General features: G+C 32.6%; 3 protein-coding genes across 4 annotated transcripts; 1 reads left to right on the top strand and 2 right to left on the bottom strand.

Moving 5' to 3' along the window:
- Nucleotides 1-5,350: 5,350 nt before the first annotated feature.
- On the bottom strand, nt 5,351-21,492 carry LOC106124951 (lachesin). Of its 2 annotated transcripts, none has more exons than XM_013321995.1 (9): nt 21,283-21,492; nt 18,344-18,476; nt 18,167-18,273; nt 17,908-18,093; nt 15,319-15,511; nt 15,067-15,195; nt 14,471-14,590; nt 7,204-7,374; nt 5,351-6,052 (listed from the first exon to the last, which is right to left on the bottom strand). In XM_013321995.1, the coding sequence occupies exons 2-9, from the start codon at nt 18,420-18,422 to the stop codon at nt 5,682-5,684; spliced, it is 1,356 nt and encodes a 451-aa protein (XP_013177449.1). In that variant the 5' UTR covers nt 18,423-18,476; nt 21,283-21,492; the 3' UTR covers nt 5,351-5,681. The 2 variants fall into 2 exon arrangements, with proteins under 2 accessions (XP_013177449.1, XP_013177450.1); XM_013321996.1 differs by lacking the exon at nt 21,283-21,492 and adding an exon at nt 18,800-18,894.
- LOC106124953 (uncharacterized) lies at nt 16,015-17,899 on the top strand. The gene is made up of 2 exons (XM_013321997.1): nt 16,015-16,301; nt 17,592-17,899. The coding sequence occupies exons 1-2, from the start codon at nt 16,045-16,047 to the stop codon at nt 17,872-17,874; spliced, it is 540 nt and encodes a 179-aa protein (XP_013177451.1). The 5' UTR covers nt 16,015-16,044; the 3' UTR covers nt 17,875-17,899.
- Nucleotides 21,493-22,512: 1,020 nt separating the features above from the next.
- Nucleotides 22,513-23,442, bottom strand: LOC106124180 (NADH dehydrogenase [ubiquinone] iron-sulfur protein 3, mitochondrial). The gene has a single exon (XM_013320650.1). The coding sequence runs from the start codon at nt 23,360-23,362 to the stop codon at nt 22,568-22,570; it is 795 nt and encodes a 264-aa protein (XP_013176104.1). The 5' UTR covers nt 23,363-23,442; the 3' UTR covers nt 22,513-22,567.
- Between the last annotated feature and the right edge of the window lie 2,816 nt (nt 23,443-26,258).

Here is a 26,258-nt window from a genome sequence, read left to right as displayed (position 1 = left end):
GTGTAAATTGTGAAAGTTGGAAGCGCGGTTGCAATTTTCGCGGCTCTCAATATAATATATCGTCAGGCGCGAAAGTAGACATGCTTGTGGAACGATGGATGCACTCTCTTTGGCTTTCTGGCACGTTTCTCCGAACACAGCTCCATTGAGTTATAGTTCGCTGTTAGTGGGAAATTGATTTGCGCGCACGACACCTATCTAAAGTATTTGTGATGTCGAATAATAACTTTCTATATAATGTTAAGCAAAAGTTATCGTAAAGTCATAATTATGTCTTATGCTTTTTTACTACAATGGACAATAATGAAAGTGGTTTCTGAAACATGCAATAATTAGAAGAGCTTATTGATGCATTCTCAAAGTATTTGAAATAAGCAGACAAAGTAGCTTCGATTGTGCGCAAAATTCAATAAAAACTATAGGCTTATACACCATATGTTGAGAACTTTAGAAACTAATCGTATAAGTTTAGAATTGTTACAAATAAATGGATACAGTATAACGAATTGTTGGACCCGAGCCGGTCGTTTTGAAGCACTAAATAAATCAATATATCGGGTAATGGTTTCTACGCCTAATTCCAGTATTGCGCCAGATTATTTGGTTCGAATTAGCTGCAGCTGTCAGATTTAGGCAAACATTCGTGAAGCTCGTTTAGGACGGAACTGGGTAGCTACAGCTCTGTTTCTCACATTAGTTCAATCCCAATGAATTGGTACAGTTGCCTTGAGAACGCTTTAATTCCGCTAGAGACCACTGTTCTTACAACAATCGTGTACACTGAGCAAGACAAAGATTTTAGAGACATTTTAGATTTGTAGAAATTTGACAAATTAATTGAATTATCAAAGGTAGTAGAAGTTTTTAAGCAATGCTAAATTAAGAAGAGACATCTCTAACGCTATGTTTTTATTTTTGGAAATTAATTTCTTTATTTTTTTTTATTTTAATATAATATTACTATTTGACTACGATAAATGTAATAAATATATTTTCCCGTTCAGACAAACAATCACATACAAATCGTTCTAATCAATTCTTTATTAAGCTAATAAATTACTCTGGAACCGTTTGGTTAATATTTTCATACAAAGACTGCATAGAAAGGAGCTTGTAACAAATTACCTAATCTCTCTTTATGTGTAGCGAAATGAGTCTGAAGTTGTTCGAATTGGCCGTTTTACACTAAAACAATTTCTCGTGACGTAGAGAATCTTATTAAAAGGTTTAATCTATAAAAGAACGTGAATATAAGTTTAAGCTGGGTCTGAAAATTTAAAAAAAAATAAGGTTTAATAAAAAATGGCGTATAAAATTGGAAAAAGTCTGAAAAAACGAAGTAATGTATATACACTTTGTACCGTTTTAGTAAACTATACTTCGATTAATAAATCATAATTAAAAAATCCTTACTTAAGTTTTACACCTATTTTAGTAATTAAAAATAAATATTTTTAAGAGTCGGAGAACATTTTCTATTTATTTTATTTGACTTCGATTTATTTTTACCTGAGCTGAGTTGATGCACAACATTATTTTCAAGGCAACGTAACAACGCCCGTGAAGAGTGTAGGTTCATCTAATTTCGGCAATGTCTTACGTGGGGACATGTTAAAGCAATTACCCGTTAAAAGCCCGTCTTTTGCCGCGGGCGTTACTCTCAAAGCGATACTTGCGGAACAACAAAGGCACATACTGAGACTTATAAATTAATTTCATATTTCTTCTGCATATTTAAGATTTAGACTGAAAAATAATCAGAAATTTATTAAATTATCACAAACGCAAGAACAAACACAACACCATCTAACTTCAACTGGCATAGTAGTCATGAGCTTGATTTTTAATTTATATGTTAATTTTATGTCATATATGTTGAATATTTTTTTTAATATGAATACTTCTTTAAACAGCGTCGACAAATGTACTGAAACATGTAATTATTCTCTGCAAGAAATGGGAGTAAGATTTCTTAAGGAGCGCTCGAAAATTATAATCCAGGGGCGTCCTCATTCTAACTAAAACATTTTCTCTTTTCTGAAACTTTAGATGTCTCGAAGTCTCTTGTTAGGTTTATGAATTTGTTAACGTATTATTTTTATATTTACAATTCCAACGGTTTATTTATGAATATAAAAGAGTATGTTATTTTTGTGACTGATTTAAATATTAGTAAAAGGTTTTCGACACCTCTCATTATTCCATCGCGCAGACATGTAAATTTCAATTTGGATTAAATAGTTGCAACAAAAGGATAATATCGATGTGGTCTGATCCCGCGAACTCTGTAGCTGACGTTGACTGTCATTCTCTTCTGTGTTGATGTTGTTACAAAATGTCTACTACTATTTTCATTTTCGATTACTGCGTCTAAGAGATAGCACATTGGCAAGTAATTGAACCGCGGACGTCTTTGATATATCGGCTCTTTTATCGGATTGGACGGACGCAATAACAGACCGTTGATTGCTTCCAAGTGGACTCGGGAGATTGATTATTTTCTCGTTACGGACCTCCTGTTTCACTACATTGTTTTCCTTTACACATTGTCACCTATTATTTATTTGATAGGTCAAAGACGAAGATGAGGAAGGAAAACTTAAAGGAAAATGTTTTTGTACTGGATAACGACGTATTACGTTGTAGACTTAATGTTTATTCTATGCTTCATCTACATTTGTACTGTAAAAACTGGCAAACATTAATTTGAAAATATTGTCGGTCGAGCGAACCGTCCGTTCGCAGCCAGTCAAAGCTCATAAATAAACAGAAAACTGGATGGTCTGTCGAAAAGTTTCATAAAAAAAACCTCGCAAACGTAAAATTTACAACCCGAGAATTCAGACGCGTTTTAATTAACCGAAATAGCGAATCCACACTGAAATAACAAAATAATTACGTTCCTATAATTTATGTACAAACATTCAAGTAGTAAATATGTTTATGGTTATAAATACAAATTTGTCTATCTATACAATTAATAAAATTAGAGTATTGGAAATTTTTGTCTGTCTGTCCGCAAAGCCGCGTTGTTCCAAGTAATCGCCGAAACAACTGGATCGGTTTCGAAAAGGCGAAATAATTTTTGACTATTAATTACGATTTTTTATTTCCAATCAATTGAAAGAAAGAAATATCACGCTGTTAGCTTGATTCAATAACATCAAAATATATCAAGAAATACGCTACTACTAAAAAATAGCCGAACATTGGTATCATAATAATTTCTTCCGACACAAACCATAACTTGGAACATTATAAAATATTAGGTAATTATGTGTAGCTAAAAGTTGTGTATTTGTTTGTGAAGTGAGCGCGGCACATTTGCATACATACGAACAAAACACGGCGCGAGGCAGCGCCAACGGAACAAACTTCTCTTCGTATAATGAAGATGAGCGAAGATGTCGGGTAATCCCCCACATTGGAACGAAAACTTGATACAAACCACAACCTTGCCTGATTCGCGAACTTGACTTGTTGCCACGACTTATTCTTACATCGCACAGATTTTCAAATAAAATTATTATTCTACTTATAACTTTGTATCGGCTTGTTTTTGTTAAGGAAAATTATACACATATACCTAATACGTTCTTGAAATATGCGCGTAAGTCTGTGTGGTATTAGATGTAAGTTCAAGAGAACAAGAGATGCTTCATTTTATTGTTTTTTTTGTCCTTTGATGTAAAATTATTGTGTTGCTTCAATTAGTCACATTCCTGCAAACTTGACCAATTACTCGTTACGTATATTTTAGTTTATATCTAGCGGTTGCCCGCGACTCTGTCCGCGCAGAATTAAATAAAAACTTAATTAACTTAAAAAGTCTTTATGCCAAATTTCAGCGAGATTCGTTCAGCTGTTCAGGAGATACCTTCAAACAAACATCCATCCATCCATGCAAACATTGGCATTTATAATATTAGTAAGATATCTCTACAGTCTCCGGCGAAATAACATATATATTTGTAAAGTAATTGAATTATTAATAGCTTTTTGTTAATTAAATATTACAAAGGATTCGCTTGAACCAGATGATTGCGTTTACAGTAAATGGCATGTAATTAGCAGAGTGGGCTTAAGTGTGTGCTACCACTAATGCTATTGCGGGCTTTGTAATATCAAACCGGTTTAATGTTTTAATCCACGCAGGCTGTGTTCAGCGATTTTAAAACGTGGCAACAGGAGAGGATAACGATAATTTACTAGTTCATTAAAATTCAGAGCCTTGAAAATCAATATGAAGAATGTCTGTCCAAATGCTGCTTGCCTGGTAGGTACTCCGCGGCGTTAGTTCTTAGTTGTATCAATAGTATAGCTACGGTGGATGTAGATTAATTATTATTTTTTATAATCTCGCCTTTTACTTCTCTACCTTTGAATCGAGTGTGAGAGAAGAGACGAAGTATAGCCAACGAGCTTGTGATCTCCTGGTATTTTCATCCTTGCAATACGTGTATTTTAGTCCAATTTTATTTCTTTTTAATTGACACATTGATTATGAAATAAATAAAAACACATTTATTTTTTGTAACATCTTTTATTAGTATGTACATTCGTTTTTGTTTTACTTTAATTATGGATACATGTTAACATTGAAATATTATACATTAACTTTCCATTCATAATAACTGGTGTGGAAATATTGCGGAGCTATTGTATATTAGTACTTGAACATTGTTCTTTTATACAAAATGTTTGCTTATTAAAATATAGCTATTTTATATCTGTGCACAACAATCAAAATTTATTAGCGAGTATATGTGTTTAATTAATAATTTTATACATTTCAACGACTACTAAGAAACATTATATAAAGATTTATAAACGTAAATTTATATGAACTTGATGCATTATAATGATTCAATGACGTCACTTCACTTGAACGGTCTTTCACGTGTACAGTGTACAAAAAGGTATCCATCTTGATGTTATATAACCGTAGTTTACCAGTACCCAAATGTTCATACTCTTTTTTGTAAAAGAAAATAACAATATTTTTTGAACGTTGTATTATATTTGTTCAAACTTGTGTACAATAGGCACATTACTTTCATAATTGAAATTGTATAAACAATTATTTATTAAAAGCCAGTATGTAATAATGCAAATTAACATATTAGTATGTCGGTATGTACATGTTAAAACATCAGTTGAATATTAATTTTGTGCTTGCGGAACTTTCGCATCAATACCAATTTCCCGCTCGCCTCGACACATTCAATTACGTTTATGAGCCGTAGGTTTTGCATTACTGTTATCAAACTATGTAGATAGTAAATATATTTATATTTTTTATATTTATTTTGTTACATTATTTTAATAACATTCAATCAATTAATTATTTATTAATAAATAAAATATTTAAAGAGTAATTTAGGCCACACATCAGTTTGTAACTTACAGGCAAATAGCGTGTGTGACAAAATTGTACAGTATTTATTTACTATTTAACTCGATTGTATGTTAGTCAGGGCCGGTTTCAGCATTCCCGGCGACCTGGGCGAGATTTTTGTGGCGCCCCTTTTTTTTGTTTTAATGGAAATTTTACAATGATCTTAGGGGTACCGCAGGCGCCCCATTACATCCGACTCTGGAGCCTATGGTGCTTACATAAGGGAAAAAAGCTAACATTATGTACAATTAATATATTAATTTCAATTTTTGAAAACGAAATATTACAAACATATAACACTCTTTAATACAAACGATAAAATAAGTATTATTGGTACATTACAATTTCTACAAGCATTATTATTTTGATTATCTATATCAAATTTATTTGTAATTTTTTTAACTTTGTTACTTAAGTTTAATTTACTTATTGCGTTTGAACGCGTCAATTGCAACGTTTTATTGATACTGCCACTGGAATCAGTTATTAACATTTTATTGACAAAATCTGTTGATGTATCATTTTCGTCTTCATCATCAGATGTGTCCGCGGACCCGAATTGGTTGTCAGGACCTTCTAGCGGTGTTGAATATTTATAATCTTCTTTATTCTGCTCTGTGCTTAGACTTTTAATTCGATCTTTGCCTGGAATTTCTGAAAAGGTACAATGAATTACAGTAACAATAGTTGGTTTACTTTCCTTTAAAAGGCAAACCTGGATAGGTTTGCTTAGCTGACTGTTTGGTAAACTTTGATATATTTACGAGTATTTTGTTAACGATAAACTTTTTCAGAATAACTACAGTACTCACAGTCTTGTAATAGTTACTAAGAAATGTCTTAAATGTACCTACAGTATAAAAATTGTACACTACACTAAAGAACTCTTTAACAATACTAAAAATGGCTTTAAAATGTCATGATTGCTTGCAACTACTTAAAAAGATATTAGCTTGCGGTACAAAACTTTATTCTTCTTTTGTACGTAAATTAACCCTGTTTCCTAGAATATATCTCATACAATACTCATAGTTCAACAGAACACGTATAAAATAGGTACATAGTAAACGTGTCTGCTTCAAGCGCACCGCACGTCTCGTACGCCAGTGATACACCTAATTTGAGAGCGTTGTGGAGCGACGAGAACAAATGCTCTGGATCTCGAAATTAATGTAAAGAATTTGAAGGATATAGGGAATTCCCGGATGTAGCGGGAACATTTTAAAGACATATACGAATTATATTAAGATTTTGTTTTACTTTAGGTATTTATTTCAATCTGTAATTTTGAATTGTTTGATAATGCTTGTACATCACAGTAAATTAGGCGAAGCGTAATTTGGAAATAGACTTAGGTAGTTTTTTTTATAGCTAGTTCAATTTTTAATAAATGATTTCTTCAGTTGCCTGTATTTACGACAGCCGTCTTGCAGCAAAGCTTGCTTGCATTTTTCTCCAAGTATGAGTTTATTGTTAAACGCATATTGTCGTGAGGTAATCAGTCTGGCACATCTTGATTCACGTTGAATGCATGGCTGACCATTCAGGTCATTTCGGGAATTATTCCATTAGTAGTAGGGCTTTTGCAAGCTAAGTCTATTGCACTGTTAATAATGCCTGATAATATTCAAGCCACGTCCAATTTGATACTATTATCCATCAACATTATGGCATAATAATTAATTCGAGGTATTCATGAGGAAATAAGATATGTGTGAAATTTACAAATAGGCAGCATTCACGATCATTCAGTGACATGTATAAGATTGATGAGCTAATTGATATTATTAAATTATTGTACTAACCATACACCCTGATGTTACTATCCACTTCGCCGAGTGAATTTTTCGCAATACATCTGTAGCCTCCAAGATCTATCTTCTCCATTCCACGTATGGTCAGCGTCATACGACTCTCGAAGGGACTCAACATTGTATTAAGCACTTCATACTTCTCTGACGATATTACCATTTCATCTGTTGAAATAAAAATTATAATTTAAATTCTATAATAAAATTTAACTCATTCACTAATATTGCATAATATATGTCACTTGTATTTGTTAGCAACAAAAATTAATGAAATAAGATAAATTAAGCATTGTTTTAAATCCTATTATGATTCGAAGTATTAGTAAAGGACCTTCCTTAATCTTACTAACATTATAAATGTTTGGATATATAGATGGACTCTTGCAGGGATGTAGAACATGGTTGGGAAGAACACATAGACTACTCATTAAGATTTTTTTATTTCTTGCGGAAGTTGTCGCGGGCGACAGCTAGTCTTTAGTAAATCCAACAATATGTTTTATAGAAAGGTAATCTCTGTTCAACTAAATAACAAAAGTCGTTATTATTACAGAGTATTGAAATAAAGAGACTACTTCGCAAAGTATTAATTGCTGAAGAGTATAAAGTTTGCTGGACGGAGCTTTACTATTATGTCGAGGCTTTGAATTTCTTTGTAAGTAACGAACCGTGATAAATAACAGCGAAACATCAACTTCTATTGTTAATGTACAATTAAAACTCTTAATTTGTAAAAGAAAATTAACAATCTTATTTTATTCTTCGTTTATAATTTAATTAAACTTACAGCAACTCATAACAATAACTTACAATAAACCAAAATTTATTATAAGCTCTTGTTATGGATAAAAAAGTATTTCGGTCAATATTATGCAACAAGTTCAAATATAATGTATTCATAAATAGCAAATAGATATCATAGTTATCATACTCCTCCGAAACGACTTGACCGATTTTTATGAAATGTTATATGCATTCAGTAGGTCTGGGAATCGGCTACTATATATGTTTTAATCCCGCGCGGACGAAGTCATGGGCAACAGCTAGATATAGTTTAAAAAATAAGACAATTGACCGTTTTCCAAATGAATTTAAGAAGCCAACCCAAACAAAATGTGAAAAGCATCAAATAAATTTAGTGTGTAGTGTAAAATGTAATTAATGTTCAAGTATATTCTACCTTGAAATAAGCTAGAATTAAATTTAACAATTATAAAGCTAAAATAGTTTTAAAATTGCTACAATTTTCATGCTGTCCCACAATCTAAACAATCCTTCCATCCCGTTATGTCGTTCGGCCGCGGCGGGCGCACTAAGCCCCGGCGTCTGTTGTCCGCAAATGATAAAGTGACTAGCTTTCTTACGAAAATACTGTTGCGTTATACTACACCTCGCGCTCGTTTTAGAACGACCATTTTCTCTTTTATTTGCTTTATAAAATGCACTTTGAAATTGTTTTACTGCGAACATTTGCACGAGATTATGCTAAATTACTACAAAATCAATTTTGGAGGTTTTCTTAATTACAAAGAACTTAAATGACATTTTCCTATTTCTCTATCTCTATTTGAAAGTATTTTTTTCTTTTACCATTTGTGTCACGAAATTTGTGCATCCATTCTACAGATTTAATAAAATATAATAAGTTGGAAAATAATAAATTAAGATTGGATAAAATTCTTTTAATTATATAAAGTAATTTTAATTACCTTTATCAGACGTGTAAGTGAAAATTCGATTATGTTTAAAAATAAACAGAGTTTCGACTAAAAGGAAAGCTTTATTAAAAATGCAACCTAATTATCTTGTAGAAAACTTCAAAGTGAAAAGATAACGCTAAACATTTCTTATCTTAATTTCGATCGAAACTTCTGTTTGCTTGTTCCGTTCTAGTTCGCTAACATCGCGACAACGATGGCCTTCGAACGAATTTACAAAATAAAGCCCTGATTCGCCTCGCCCTTGATTCATAACAAGAAATTTCAACTCAATTAATGTCTAAAATAACACAGTAACACTCTTAATAACGCTCGAGTGGGGCTTGCTTAATTAACACTTACATGTCAGCTCTAACATAGATTGATGACAAACGAAAATGACGATCCCGCGTTGTTCCCCTTTCGCGTTGGTTTTCATTGCTTTCACAGCAAAAATGCAAGTCATCCAGCAAGTTCTCGAACAAACAAAGGCTTGATCGACGGCCGCCATACATGAATCATAATACTCGGGAAAACAAATTGATCCCTTAATGCGTTTTATTAGTTAAGACCTGTCACAACGCACAATGTATACCCCGTAACATATTTGGGCCATGAAAGTGGCTACTATTAAAATTATCTTGCACGAAATAAAATAGTCTTTCGCTAAACTAGATTTTTAACTGACTCTGAAGATGATCTACTACTTATCTTTGGTTTCTGATACCAAATTCCCCGTTTAAAACATATCGTTATCTCTGTTTAGTGAATTTTAATGAGTGGGATGACGATATGTCTCATACAAGGATTGTGGTCTCTGAAACCAAGGATTAGTTGGTCATGTATTAGCGAATGAATAAGCACTTTTAATTATTTTTACGTTTATGATTATTACTTACCTGAATTAAGAGTTAGTTATCAAAATTGTATAAATTGTTAATAATTTTTTTCTTAATCAAATTTTTTTACTCACTTAAAACCTCTTTTCTATCAAGATATAATACACCATTGTTTTCTAGGCTAGGCTATCGCTATCGCTATTGCTATTGACGGCCACCTTTGGGTTGTAGTTGGTGCAAACCCGACATAACTTGTCTGTCTTCCCTAGGCTGACATTAGGCATTTCCCTATGATAAAAAGACTAGGCCCTGTCAACTTTCTTTGTGGCTTTTAATAGATAGAAAAGGCGGAGACTATTATTACAAGTGTTACCTTTGTGTGTGCGCACACGCAGACGACCAATGTTTAGGTATTTTATTTGACAATTTTTCGATTCTATTTGCATTTTTTAAAAAGGTAAAACACAAGGTTATAATTTCTTTTATTTAAAAAATGGAAGTGCAATTTACTCCTGTTGCTAACCGATTTTATTATTTTAGAAAGAAACTATAAAGTAATACTTTTATTTGAGGCAATGAAATGTAATCCTACTTCAAGAAAGCATTGACCATTGCATTGTAGTTGTTATGACCTCCTAAGTAAGTGTTCGTAGTGGGGCACTGTAAATTGTAGTACGGAATGGAATGAGAAGAAACAAAGCTCCTTTAGTACTCCAACGCCACGAACTGGCTAATACCTGTGCCTCACAAACATAATAATACTACACAAAAGTACCATTATAAATCCAAGAATTTTGCAACAAAATGGATGGATTATTAAGTGATGATTGTACTAAAACAATGAATTTGTTACACTTTTATTACTAAAGGAATAAGGTTTATATTAAAATTATTCAAAGACATCAATGCGAGTAAAGTAACGGGTAAAAGTTAAGAATTATTATGGAAGAAAAAAATATTCCGGAAAATGTTGTTGATAAATAAATTAAACGATAAGCCTTTCACAAATTCCATCAAAATATTCTTAGATATCCTACTATTATTATAAATGCGAAAGTTTAGATGGTTTGAGGGTATGTCAAGAACTGCTGAACGGATCTCGATGAAATTTGGCATAGATTTGGAACACACAGGCACACAGTGGAAGAACACATAGGCTACTAATATGATTTTCTTTTAATTCCGCGCGGACGGAGTTGCGGGCGACAATTAGTATATTTTATAAATAACCTTTTATAGTTGGCTAAGATATAAAGCGCTTTTGTTTGAACATAGTGATAAATGTCAAGCATGAAAACGTCGGTGACAAAAAAATCACCACAATACCTGTCCGACCTTTTACCGTTACTTCTTCCAAATTGTTCGCCTTTAAAATAATGCTTTACGCTTTCGTGAACGGATTCCTTAGTGTACTGACTGAGCTCTTTTCACCTTTGAATAAAAAGATAACCTTTTCAACACACTTCTAAAATAATTTAATTAAACATGATACACTTTATATCGTACACTCAGTCATTAATAGTCTCTTAAACAGTGCTTTACTATAGATTTATCCTCCTTAATCTAGAAGTACAAATATTATTCAACGTTGCGGTGTACAAAAACAATGCAAAATATTTCGCGTAACTTAAAAATACTAGAAGCTCTAAAACCGTTTCCCATTGAAAATTAACTCGTAAATTTCAGGCGACAACTGCTGAGAAGAGAAGTTTGCGAAACCGCCGACGGCTATAGAGGGGAAGAAATACGAAGTAAAAGCTCGAATCGCTCCATACAGCTCGTTACAGCTCGTTTTCGTACTGGCGCTGAATGTAACGGTTGCTTAATCAGAAACATCTGATTTATTACTACTGACGAGTCATATGTAACTAATAGGTTACCGTCTTGAGCTATTACATTCTTTTTGTTTTTTTTTCTCCATTTAAACTAAAATAGTAACAAATGTCGCATGATAACTAATAGCGTATTACGTAAATGGATGAATTTTTAATTATTAAAACGATATACATTTTACTACTATTGGATATTTTCCTAGAAATATTAAGAACAAAGAGCTAGTATAGAATAATAGAGGGAAAAGAAAACATAAAACAACATTTGAATTATTCTAGCATTGTGCGCTCCGCAACAAATGCAATATAATCCGAGACGTTGTCATCCTCTGTGAATACGTAATGGTTTGATTTGGTGCCGCTGCGCCACACTAACAGATTTCCGAGACAATATCAGACTAAAGTACATGTTCTAACATCTATTAAATAGCTTGTCACATATATAACAATCTTAACAACGGGTGCAATATACTGGTCGTTTTATTATGATTCCCTTGTGGTGAAATTTTCCACTTTCCGCTATTATTGGATATTGGATGGTTTTATGCACACGGGAATTATGAACCAAAGATTCCGTGACTTGTTCGCTTATTGCATTGCGAGAAATATTAGGACAAACATATGTCTCTAACTTTATTATTAAACATCAGGCTCACATAAAAATGAAACTTTCTAACATTATCCATCCACATTTTGTGAATATATTGTGGAAATATAGAATTTCATTTGAAATATCTTGGAAACTCTTTGAAAGAAGCCTCAACACCTTATATATGGGAATATGAATAAAATATGAATTCATCAACGAAATCAACGAACACGCAGCGCTCTCTTAACATTATATTCTTTTCGAATATCAGATGTAATTATATGAATATTACTTTCGCAATAAACTCAATTAATAATCTTATCTATTTACATAATTATATCACACTAGGTGTTGCCCGTGACCCCGTTCGTAGGGAATTAAAAAAACTTAATAAGTAGCCTATGTGTTCTTTCAAGCTATGTTCTACATCTATGCCTTATTTCAGCGAGATTCGTTGAGCCGTTTTGGAGATACCTTCGAACAAACATTCCTCCATTCATCCATCATCCATCTAAACTTTCGCATTTATAATCGGACTATTATTGTACATTACGTATATATATTTTTTTATCCGAGATGTAAAAATTACGTAATTTAGCCGAAACTATGTTTATAACTAGATCAATTTTACTAATGTTAACAATAAAATAATTGCACGTAAATCAGTAATGATCGAGATACCATAGTAAACGGTAAGTGCTGTTTAAGCGGAAACTTATCGAATCAAAAGCTCTGCCGGAGTTGGTGGAATGTTTGATCTAGCAGCGAAACTTACTTCACTGTTTCTAGACTCCGTCATTCAACATTCACAGTCAGATGATGTGTTTAGAGATTAGATACACAAACTAAGACTAAGTCGAGACTATTATTGTTTACAATAATCTAAGTATTTTTAGTTACTATTATTTAGAATCCTTTGGCGCGCCTTCACTACCAAGTCAAGTATCAGAATTATTAGTCTGGCATTATCATCGTCGACAGTTTACTAAGGCTAGTGTTGCGTCAGTACACCAGCTTAGTTTCGAGTTATCTCCCTAACAGTATATATATTTGTAATAAATATGATAAAACAAAAAAAATACTTTAGTATCAGAATAGAAATATTTGTTCCAAGATTATGTACTATGTGAAGGAAAATAATAGTGAAATAAAATCGAATGAAAGTTGCAACATAGAGAAGAGAATCCTAAACTGCTTTTTCCATTTGAACTATTCCTTATAATAGAAACGGCAAAAGGCGTACATTCACAAGATATAAATAACAAAAGCATTGTCGGCGGCCGCTGAGCAGTCGTAACGCGCCGTGACCATCCGAGCGGCACTAACGGCCATTGTCTTATTTCACCACAATAGCTCAATTTTCTTAAGACTTAAACCAGACGCACTCATAAATTAAAACTTAATATCCCATTGCTCGCAACCACTGAGCAGCGACACGCCCGATTCCACTAATGCCAAAAAACTCAAATAATTTTAAACAGACTGTGCAATTTATGATATACAATAACCAACACTATTTATAGTAGAACATCGAATTGTTCCCTAACATGAATAACACTAGTACAAAATTGTTTAGAGTATATTATGAAATTCCTAAAGATTATTAAGTTTACTTTAATTAAATTAATTTTGAGGTATTCATTCAAATCAACTATACTATTACAAATTATACATACAAATACTATCAGAACTAATTATCTTTAAGCGCTGTAATTTCCAATTACCCCTGATGCGATTAACTAATACGCTTGCAATGACCATCGTGCAAAGTAACCAGGTTGAGATCCCAACGGAACGATTTCCTTACTTAATGTATCTTGTCACTGGATGATGACTTCTTAAGTTCAGTTTAAAAGATAGGGATCAAATGTATATTTAAACGAGCAAGAAATTTTATGGCAACAATCAAATGAAGTTACCAATTCCCAGCAAAATGTGTAACAGCTAATTTAGATACTCAATTGAACTTTCGATTCACGAACACAGAATGCAATCCTAGTCAGGATATTGACAGGGCTAGTATTCGAATTATATTGTAGTTTACTTTTGAAATGGACCTAACAGCAAATATTTGTGGTGATATTCAAAGTAATACAGTAACAGTTAAATACGATCACGTTATTTTGTACAAATTAATCATTGTTTAGTAAATGAATCAAGCAAGACAGAATCAAATCTAATTAAAAATTATCCTTTATGAATTAAATGCTAAAACACCTATTTAAAAAGAAACCAAATAGGTAGATAAGCACATTATATATGAGTTGTTTTGACTCGTGACAATAATAATAAGGAGTTACTTACTTGAATCTCTCACCCAATAGACAATGGACTTTGGCGATGATTCCACATAGCATTCCAATGTGACGTCGGTACCAAGTGGCGCCCCCACTAGCTGATTGGGTACTTGAATAACTGGATGAACTACAGAAATATATAAGACGTTAAATATATTACTTCTTCAATACATTTTAAGGAAAAAAAATTATCTGAAGATCGGAAAAGATAAGAATGATAATAATCGGTTTTCATTTTTTACTGTTTAAATTAACTATAAACATCACACAAACTAATCCTGATATTAAAAGATAGAAAATTTCCTTGACAACATCCATCTAAAAGCTAAAATAATTAAAAGGCTGACATTGAATAACACCATTAATAACAAGAAACATCCGAAACTTTCCGAGATAAAGAACAATTACAAAGAATTGGCGCTAACCAATTTTCTTCTTTCAAATTAGGTTTTACTTATTCCAAAACATCTGACGACTAGCAAAAATAAGATTCAAGCTTAAATAATCCGATACTTTATTAGAAGAAACATTATTTAAAATGGAATTACTGGATAACCTAATCTACTATTCTATAAAATGAAAATAAAAAAATATTTTACTTACAATGTACTTTGATAACAATCCTTTTGCTGACAGAAGGTGGTATACCGTTGCTCGCAATGCACAGGTATGCACCCATTTCAGATCGCGAGATTTTGCTGAACGTTAGTACTGCATCCTCATATATTGACACTAGCACAAACAAATTATTCAATTTTACCAAATTATCAATATTCAATCATGTGTAGTAATTAGTACACGTCATAGTGCTTATGTTTTCAATTTTTTTAAGAATATGAAAATTTAATTACCAACCTTTAGTTTTAGTTCCATTTGTATATCTAATTACAAAATCTGATCCGTCTTCTCGCCGCCACATGACGCGCGGCTCGGGCTGGCCGCGAGCACGACACGACACCCGCACCGCGCTACCCTCGTGTACCATCACATCGCCTGATGTTTCCTCCGAAATAAAGTCAGGAGGTATGACAACATCCAGGTAACCCATCTGTGAACAAAAATGGATGACGAAGAATCTAAAGATTTCTCAGTAACAACTACAATTTTAATGGAATTTGAGTTAAATTTTCCTAATGACTGTGATCTTTACAACTAACTAATTCCTTGTTCCGAGTCTAGCGTATAACATTTTTTTCTGTATGACATTACGTCAAGTGGCTCCATGCCGCGTCGACGTCGCCGTCGAAGCCTGCAGCTGCACTGTCGCCGCTGGGAATTTATGCCGTTATCACACCCGAGTATAAATTACAGCGCAGCGCAATAATTTAGGACTACCATATACGAATCATTACCCGCTGCGTCACCCGTCTGCGTCCCCATTGCATGTTGTTTAATTCCCTTTATCTCTTTATCCTTTATTATTATTGTTCTTTTAATTTATCTTTTATATTTGTTGGCATTATTGGATTGCAAATGTACGAGTAAAGTTTAATCTAGACGGTCGTGATAATAATGTTAATAATCTTGACTGTCACAAGGGTACTTGTAATTCATAATTTTAAAGAAGCAAATTAGTCGCGAATGGATTCTGAGTATCGTTGGAAAACATATGGAAATTACCGGCTTATTTTATGGGTTTGGATGATGGGAGAAGTAACAGTGGTCTTTTCACCTATCGAAATGTCGCACAACGGTTTCTATTTCCACGGTGCTATATATATTCTCGCAGCGATATTTATTGGATTGCCATTGGTTTATTCGGAGATTTGTATAGCACAGTATACGAATTGTGATGCAATTTCTATGTGGAATTTATTTCCGATTCTACGGAGCGTCGGATATGGAACTGTGGTTTTAATTTTGTATAAATCTGTTTACTTGATCGTACTAAGTTCGTGGTATTTAAATTATACATTCCACGCGGCACTGGATCCTCCGCCGTGGTTCACTTGCGACGAATTCAATAATTCAAGATGTATGGTAAAGCGTGTAAATACTTCAATTTTTCAACATTGTATTGAAACGCAAATGTTATTCGACGACGACTGCGGTATGAAGACGGCAAGTTCTTGCTTCTTCGAACGAGAAATTGGTAGAAATATTACTATGAATGAGAATTGTACATTTCAGTGGAAAACGTTAATCATTAGCAGTACTATCAGTTTTGTTTTGTTTTGCTTGTTTTTGAAAAAAGAAAAATCAATGAGAATCGCAATCAAAATATTAGTGGTGTATGTAAGTTTTGCTGTATTCGTGTTGTTTTGTGTCGCTTTGTCTGCCAGCGGTGCGTGGTATTCATCAAAGATACATATTAATTGGAACGATTATGATTTTAAATCTTGTACATTAACTTTAACCCGTGGTGTCTTGTCTTTCGGGACTGGTTCTGGTATGTTGGCTTTTTTATCAAGAAATATTCCATTTCGCAGTCCCGCGACTATGACAGCTATTGCGGTGACTTTATTTGCATTATTTTATTCTGTTATGTTAGCATTAATTATATACAGCGGTATCAAAAGTATGTCTTATTTTCACGGTGAAGAAGAAAATGTTTTAGAATTAGGGAATAATCCATTCTTTTCAATATTTGCTTCAGTTTCCGAAATAACGAGTTATTACGATGAAAGTTCGATTTGGAGTTTTCTTTGGTTTTCTGCTATATTTTTATGTGTTTTTGTTAATTTATTTATTACGCTTTTTTATTTACACGACTTGCTAGTATGTAAATTTAAAACTGCACAGAAATATAGAAATTTATGTTGTGCTGCATTAATTTTGTTTTTATGTTTAATATCTTGTCCGATTTTTTGTGCCGATTTGGTTATATCTTTCACCGATGCTATTGAGATAATCCAACTTATAAATTGTCTTTTTTTCTCAATTTCTGTTTACTGGATATACCCGTATAATAATCACAACTTTGATATTATTTTTATGATTGGAGTTAAAGCAAGTTACTATTGGAAAATATCATGGATTATAAATCCCATATTACTGTTACTACTAATATATATCAGAGCTATGAAAGTTTTAGTCCTTGAATATACCAATTCTTTTAAAATCGAAAGTTTAGGGATATCATGTGATGTTCTATTGTTAATACTTCTTCTAAGTTTTTATGCTCTTACAGTTATTGTTGGAGTGTTTTACGAATTAAGATTTTATTACAATTTAAATTCAACACGTAACCTTTTTTATCCTACTTCTAAATGGGGTCCAGAAGATAAAGTATTGCTTAGAAGTAGAAAAATGTTTGTACCTGAAATTATGACACGTGAATTTCTATACCGACAAGTAAGAATACATGGGTATTTTAAAAACAAAGGCACTAAACGAAGAACAGTCACAAATGATCGAGATAGGACTGTTTCTACTGAAAGAGCAGAATGGAGCGCGTTGACTTCTAACTAATAACTCTGTTTATAAAGTTATTTTAATACCAACCTGACTTTTCATCGGGTCTGTATTAATTTGACACATATATTGACCTCTATCTTCTTCCTGAACGTTCCTGATGTGTAAATTCCAAATTGTTTGACCGTTATGTGATACGCTGACTCTATGATTATTTGTTATTACATGCACATGTATGGCTTGTATTGCTTTAGTATCCGCTTTTACCCAACCAACCTGTAAATAGGAAATATTTTAGAATATAAAATATAATTCAGTGATTGTTTTTATTTATATTAAAATGTCTTACTCTATAACCTCCAAGATTTTGAACTAAGCATCTGAATATAGCATCACGGCCAATGGGTACTGTTAGATTTGATAAAGGTTCCGCGAATTCCGGTTGGAAGGCTTGACCTGTATGTATTGAAATATTTTAATTAAATAAGTTTATATGTATATTGTATTGCAAATATTTATGACTTGCCTACGAGCTTAGAATCAAGACGTATCCAGAATACAGCAAGCAAGTATAGCCACCAAGGCTGCTGCATATTTCCAGTCATGAGAGATTCTCTGCGTGATCGTCAAATTTTGAAACATGAGATATCCATCTGAATCTGCAATAAGAATTCAAGTTCAAGTTACAATATTTTTTTATAATTTTATATGTTTTTTTATTACATACGTATACTATATATATGTCTTGATTATATTTACGTATTTAGGGTCAATTACATTCTTAATACTCGTACTTCAACATAGTAGTCGATTTTATAATTTCGTCATCAAAAATGTTCAACAATCACTACACATTAAATTCGCAAACACCAAAGTAATTGCACAAATAATAACTGAACGAACAAAAAGATTCAGTCAATAATGATTCACTGCGGCGTATAAAGGTCTATCTAAAAAGTATAAAGGGTTAAATTGGACTCACGTCCGTTATTCTGGGTGCCGAAAAGTCGATCGAGAATGTTGCAAAAATGAGCACGGATGCGATCTCGTACCGGTAACTACTTTTCCGCGATAATGCTTGAGAAAAATGCGAAGCGCACTTCAGCCACCTCAATAGGAGGACTATCAACATATTGGAAGTCAACCGTACGAAGACCGCAATCTTGTATGGAAAAAGGTTCATTGAATTTGTTATCTAGTAAAGATATTTTCTGCAAAATTCACACAAACTTGGGAGATAGAGTAAGTGTTGCTTTTGCTATCATTTTAGTCTGATTTATTTAATACTAACTATTGCCCGCGACTCCGTCCGCGTGGATATATAAAAAACTTAATTAGTGTAGCCTATGTGTTCTTTTAGGCTATGTTCTATACGTATGCCAAATTTAATCCAGATCCGTTCAGCCGTTCTAGAGATATCTTCAAACACCCATCCATCCATCCACATCACATCCATCTAAACATTTATAATATTAGAAAGTTAAATAAAAAGCAGCTCTTCAATTCATAAATTCGAAAAAAATATGAATAAATAGTATCCTATGTCCGTCTCCTGGGTCTAAGCTACCTCCTCACCAATTTTCAGCCATATCGGTAAAGCCGTTCTTGAGTTATAAATAGTCTAACTAACACGACTTTCTTTTATATATAATAAAATATATAGATTAACATGTTTTTGTTAAATAATAAATAATGAACTAATTTTTACTATATTAATATAAATATTATGTCAGAATATCAATATTTTACTTTACATATTACAGCACAATGAGCAATTGTGATAAATATTTTTTTAGAACTGTATTTAAATAATTTCATTGCGCAATTTATTAACTGAAAGTCAATTAGTTAATCAAATTTTATATAAGGTTAAAAAGAATATATCGAAATTAAATACTAAAAGATAAAATCTAGAATAGAATATAATAAATTATGTTTGGGTTTAATTTTCTAAAGATATTTGAATGTGATTGAAAGTGATTCTAAAGACTAAAGTATTAGTCGACCTATGTTTGGTTCTAAATAACTTCAGAATAGCAATTTGTTTACGTATCAATCCGTGGTCTCTAGACTCGGACAGGCTATTCGGGGCCAGACAGCTGAATAATAATTTACAAAATGACAATTTATTTTAAAATTCTTTTTAGTATAAATAAATTTAGTTCAAATGAAGATTCATTGTATAAAAGTTACTTGAACATAGTTTACCTTTTAATATATTTTAACAACAAAAAAATATGTGTTCAAAAACTTGTCATTTTTTTGTACATGTGTAAGAGCAGTGGAAAACTACGGTTATTTTAGTAAACAATCATGTAATCGTGCTCCGCTATCAGCGGTCAATAGCCGTAGCGTCCGTAGCTCTCAGTACAACAATTAACAGAGGAAGTGTTAAACTGATGCTTACTTTCTCGTAAGCAAATATTTGAACGGATATTCTGTCTGAGAGACAACATTGTTGTCGAAGTGTAAATATTGAATGAATCTTAATGGTTTAATAATACACAATTTAAAATAATGTTTCCATCAAGTAATAAAAACGACTTAAGTTCACAGTTTAATGATTGGAAGATTCTTATTTTTAGCTTTATTAATTATTATGTTATTAAACAGTGGTAGAGCCCGCTTTAACATCTTCGCTCGCCCGGTGAAATACCACGACCACACAGAAGACAGGCGTGAAGTGGAATAAATTCCGCGTTTAGTGAGTGTGCATCCCGGAGGCCTAATTTAGTCCTCTTTCCCTTCCCACCCTTTTTCTTATAAGGAAAGGATAGGAAGTGGAAGTGAACTTTCCGGAAGAGGGGATGCATGGGAAGGGAAAATATTTTCTTTCCGTGCATCCTCTCCTCCGTCGATTCAAGGTAGGCAACGCATTTGCAATTGCGTAAGTCTATGGGCAACGGTCACTTCGCTATTTCAGCGATTTCAAGTGGCCGCGCGCTCGTTTGCCACCTTATGATTTTTAAAAAAATATCATCAGATATTTTTATTATGTAACCCCATTAAAAGTATGTTTAACTTCGTTAAAATGTTTTCTTAGCTTACAGTAAAACTAAGTTAATATTTTTACTGCGTTTAAAACTCCGAAAAAAAACACAATATGTAAATTTATCAATAAATCTAAGTTAAGATAATAAAAGTTTAATATTTTATTAATTTTTAAAACAAATGTTACAGTCTTTACGGTAGTGAATGTCTGCTACATTTATAACACATAAACAATGTAATTATTACGAAAATATGATTAAAATAGCTTAATTAAACTTGTGCTTATATCAAACAAAAGGACAAAAGGCTTAACATAACAATAAATTGATTATACAAAGCAATAAAAAATACTTAATCAGAAACAAACTAAATTATTCTTACATTGCAAACATGCGTAGAGGTCAAGGTCACTCTAATACTATTAATGACTACACAAAATACACAAAGATAAAAAGATAATATGAAACAACTTACCTTTCAAACATTGACGCTAATGTTTACCAACAAACGGGATGTTTTTGGTTAGTTAAAATAATTGATACTGTATTCGTGTCTTCAATAGCCTGGTAGTTTAGAAATACGTAGTATGTTTAATACGTAATAAGTAAGTTAAGTTCGTAGCAAGTACGTATTAAGTTTAGTGCGAGTGGAGAGCGAGCGCGGCGTACGGACGGCGTTGGCGAAGGCGCGTCACATACTGCGGCTGATCGCTCATTCCTTCCTCCACTCTGTCGTTATTCTTACGCAGATGTCCGTATGATAGAGTCAGATACGATGCCAAAATTCCCACTTAGATATCTGACTAGTATAAGCGTTGTACTACTTTTGAACATGACACTTATTCACACATGTTAAGCAGTGAAATCTTTAAATTATTATCAGCATTTCACAGTTTAAGGAATATCCGAAATTTTTTACTTAAAATTTACATTATTTAAGTTAATTTCAGTGAAATGTTAAAATTAATTAATTGTTTGAATTTCAACGTTCGACAATTTAAAGTAAGACAATGAAATGAATTTAATTGTCCCACAACTGCGTGAAAGATTCTTATAGTAAGTAGAACTAACTTGAAATTGAGATGGAATAATTAGCCGCCTTCCGCTAATTTCCAAAGTTATTAATTCTCGAGCTTTTGAAAGGACTGTCATCTGCTCGATAAGACTCGGAGAGTAGATTTTATTAGTTCTATACAAGTTTTAAATATTACAAAGCTATTAATTGGTTATTTAATTTTATGTGTCAGTAGCAGTAGATCATTGATATTTTAGTTGCGAGAGAAAAATAAAAATATTAAACTGATCATGCGAAAAAATTGCGTCCTTCTGTGATCGTAATAAGACTACTATGATAGGTAAATGCCGACTGTAATTAATATTTATAACTGTGAACTTGGCACATGTTAATTGCAAAAGTGTTTACACTTAAACAACTGACTATGAATACTAAGTTCCTTAATAAACGTGAGCATTATATCAAATAAGTATTTGTGCCGATACTTATTCAAAAAATATACTCATTTTATACTTTTTGTACTGCTGTTTAAAATATTTTTCTTAATATTAATTCAAAAAAAAAAACTATGTAATAATAATAAACTTAAGCCTAGCATTACTAAGCAGTAATTCTTAAATACGTTTAAAATAAAACCTAATGCATCTCATTTTAAATAATTTCTGCAATAGGTATAACAAAAAGGTAAAATAAATATTAAAAACTTTATTCAAATAAATAACATAAAGATAACATATTGTTAAGCTTACTTCTTTTTTGGAGGCGGCGGTGGAGCACTGTAATCTTTATCAAAATTTTTGTAATAATTCCACGGAGATTCCAACTGGTAGCTTCGCATTTCTTGCGCAAACTCAACGGGCTCATACACCAGTTTCTTCAAGCCATCATCGTACCGCACCTCTGTGTACCCAACTAGAGGGAAATCCTTTCTCAGAGGATGTCCTTTAAATCCGTAGTCTGTCAGAATTCTCCTCAGGTCAGGATGGTGAGTGAAAATTACACCAAACATGTCGTATATTTCTCGTTCGTACCAATTGACACCATTCCAAACATCGTAAGCGGAATGCAATGGAGTCACCTCGTCGGTATAAGTTTTAACCCTGGCTCTTTCTCCAAATCTAAAACTAAGAATGTCATAAACAACTTCGAACCTGTACGTCCGACTTGGAACATCGATAGCCGTCGCCGACGAGCACTGACCGAAGCAGGCGTTTTGGTGGTTACACATAAAACTTAGAACAGGGAACAAGCCTTCGGGCGCAACGAGTATTTCCAATTCGTCGGTATGTTGCATTTGAATCTTTTGGACGAATTTAGGTAAACATGCTCCAACGTACAAACCGAATTCGTAAAGATTTTGACGTCTATCATTATCGTGTCTCCTTAATGTGTAGCTTTCATATTCGATTGGTTCCAATATGAGCGGGTTAACTTTCTCAACGGAATCTTTGTTAAAAGTAAAACTTTTATGAAATTTACGCGCAAAATTATTATCATATAAACGTAGGAACTTGCATATTTTAGGTAATAAAGTATTCATTTTATTAATAATTATTCTATTTAGTTCAAAGTTGGAATTTATATTATTTATTAATTTGTTAATCACTTTAAAATACGTTGACAACGCGGTGACATGTTATTCATTCATTTAATACTAAAAGCGTGTACATGCCAGTTTTAATCATAGGAAAATAAGTATGCTGTTTTAAATGGATGATAAAATTATATATAAGCGATACATAATCGCTGGATTATGTAATATGCGTATATGTATATTTATCTTTTTGCGTAAATTATTACCAAACGACCAAAGACACAACAATTATCTTTATCAGCAAATAAGAGCTACGAAAGTTACGACGAGACGAAAGAAAACTTTTTTGTTGTTTTAAACTAATGTAATTATAAGCTGCATATTGCACAGAAGAATACAACACCTCGCCGTACTTCGTAAAATCTACGGAACTAATTTTTTGTAATGGCAACTGCATTTAAAAAAAAAGTTACCATGACAATGTTTACATAAAAGAAGTTACATACTCTTTGGTAGTTACATACTCTTTGGCATTCACATTGTTGTGTATCAAAGTTCCTTTTTTCATTGTAATAGAAATGTAATTTTTGAGTATTTCATAATATGACGTGTTCCGTAATTGAAAAATATTTATAGCCGCGGAAAAAATTACCTTTGCATATGTCTAAAATACTGGATTTTATATTTGACATTAGTTCATTTCACGTGTTGACATACATAGATGCAGCGTTGTAATGTCAATGAAGATTTTGGCGCCATCATGACAAGCTTTTTATTTTGTTGGTCAGTTTTAAAATATTTATGTATTATTATAACCACAATTTGGTTACGATAAGTTCTATAGAAATATAACAGAAAAAGAGGACGCAAGCAGGTTGTACCAAGTACAAGGCTTTTCTCTTTACGTTCCGGTGGAGTTTTGGGGAGGAAGTTTCGATGTATGTCCCACAAAAGACTCGAGCCTCGTTCTGTGTAGATGTTTAGAAGTACTGTTTGAGACAATATACATAAACCTTAAGTCCAAGACACATAAATGCTTTTAGGAAGAGTGTATTTGAAAAATTATAAAAATTCATTTTCAATTCAAAGATTAAAAGCTTTTTCGATAATGCAAATTATTTATGATGAAAAAAGGTCATTAATAGACCTTAATCGAATGTAAAAAAATGTCGTATAGAGATATTGTTTTTTTGTCGATATTTTAGGTGTGGACACCTATAACAAGAATCCAAAAAAAGAAATTTGCAAAAAGGCAATGTAACACGAAAGTCGAACGCACAGTCTCAAGGCTCAACATTAATTAATCATCAATTAGGTTATTTTCTAAATAACATTATTTATGATTAATGTGCCAGTGTTACAGACCCTCTTGTTTAATATTGAAACATGAATAATAAAATTAATTAATTTTTCTGTATTTAATGTGACACTAGAGAAAATAGATTTTCAGAACTTCGGTTTTATAATTTAATTTCATTACAGCTAAATTTAAGTTGATAAATAAAATTTTGTATCATTAAGACTGGACCTGTCATTAGTTTCTCCAACAACATTTACGTTATCCTAGTGCATAAAAGCTTAGATAATCTACTGCCCGGATTAGCTTCAGCTAGAATGAAACTGTAGAGCATAGGTTTACATGAGAATGTTGGCATTTATCTTTAACAATCTCATATATAAAACAGAAAGCGAGGCTGCACTTGATTCAGTGTTTCCCGCCGTCTAACTCCAGATTGTGCGGTCGCACCGCAACTTCCGGTTCCGGTGGCGCTGCGCCTGCGCGGTGCGTGCCCACCGGAAGTGACGTCGCGACTAAACTTAACTACATTATGTTTCACGAATAATTAAAACGACAAATTGCGTATAATCTCTGTGATTTTTTTGTGGTAATTATTTTCTGTTTTAGGTAAAAATGAAAATTTCCGATTTGTAAACTGCCCAACAACGCCTAAGACTGCTAAAAGTGCACTTCACTGTATGTTTAAGGTTACAATTTGCATTCAAATTTCAAACAATTTTTTATCACAGGGTATAAAGTTAGAAACAATGACATATTAAGAAATTATAAGAACCTTCACCAAAACTGTAGTCCGACTTTGATTCATAAACGCCAGTTGTCCATAATTAATTTGAGTCATGTCCTTTGTATTTCGTTTACATTAGAAGTATATTTTATAAAATATCAAAGTTCTAAACTACACATTTAAAATGTTATTCCAGCTCTGTTTTAGAATGTTGAATTAAATTTTGCATACGGGGTCAAGTTTGGAGGAAGCGCGGCGGGATTCACCTAAAGAGTTCTTAGGTCTCGTTAAAAATTTACCCGGAAATAAAATAAACGTCAGAGAGAATTTATGTATCTCAACTTGGGTAGCTCCTTTCCGGCCACAATATCCAGTAAGCAACCTTCACTATAGTTATTCCACTGGATATACTATGTAAAATCAAATAAAACTTGGTTTATTTTCCATCATACACCTGAAGCTAGAAGCTTCTAATGATTGTGTTAGTTACTTCTAATTGTTACATTGTGAACATTTTTCAAAGACGATTAGAACTATGATAAGTGTTTTCTTTTTGGGAACACATAAAACAGATATTAATATTATTTATTGTAATTTTAGTAAACACTTAACCGTTAAGAGTTATACGTATTCTAATAACCAACCAATCAGTACGATAAAAATAATTACTAGTTACTTCATAGTGAGAAAACAGTTTCATTATGTAAATAAGTACTCGAACTCTATGTGAAGGTCTTTAAAGAGGTAATTTGTTAATGGACTGGCCGCAAATCTGGCGTTATCTGATGCCGCAGCGACCCGCCTTTTCGAAACAAGTAAACTCTATGGTTTTTTTTTCTAAATAATGTTCACGACGAACCTTGTTTAGTATTTCTTCG

The sequence above is a fragment of the Papilio xuthus genome, unplaced genomic scaffold, assembly GCF_000836235.2.
Source record: "Papilio xuthus unplaced genomic scaffold, Pxut_1.1 DF825946.1, whole genome shotgun sequence".
Taxonomy (NCBI): Eukaryota; Metazoa; Arthropoda; class Insecta; order Lepidoptera; family Papilionidae; genus Papilio; species Papilio xuthus.
This window is presented reverse-complemented; position numbering and strand designations above follow the sequence as displayed.

What these genes read in the sequence shown, in the direction of transcription:
- LOC106124953 (XM_013321997.1), top strand. Translation starts at nt 16,045, where the DNA reads ATGGATTCTGAGTATCGTTGGAAAACATATGGAAATTACCGGCTTATT. An exon ending in CCGATTCTACGGAGCGTCGG is followed by an intron (nt 16,302 to 17,591) that starts ATATGGAACTGT and finishes TTATGCTCTTAC; the next exon opens with AGTTATTGTTGGAGTGTTTT.
- LOC106124951 (XM_013321995.1), bottom strand. Translation starts at nt 18,422, where the DNA reads ATGACTGGAAATATGCAGCAGCCTTGGTGGCTATACTTGCTTGCTGTA. An exon ending in AAATGGAACTAAAACTAAAG is followed by an intron (nt 15,196 to 15,318) that starts GTTGGTAATTAA and finishes TGTTTGTGCTAG; the next exon opens with TGTCAATATATGAGGATGCA. An exon ending in CTATTGGGTGAGAGATTCAA is followed by an intron (nt 7,375 to 14,470) that starts GTAAGTAACTCC and finishes TTATTTCAACAG; the next exon opens with ATGAAATGGTAATATCGTCA.
- LOC106124180 (XM_013320650.1), bottom strand. Translation starts at nt 23,362, where the DNA reads ATGAATACTTTATTACCTAAAATATGCAAGTTCCTACGTTTATATGAT.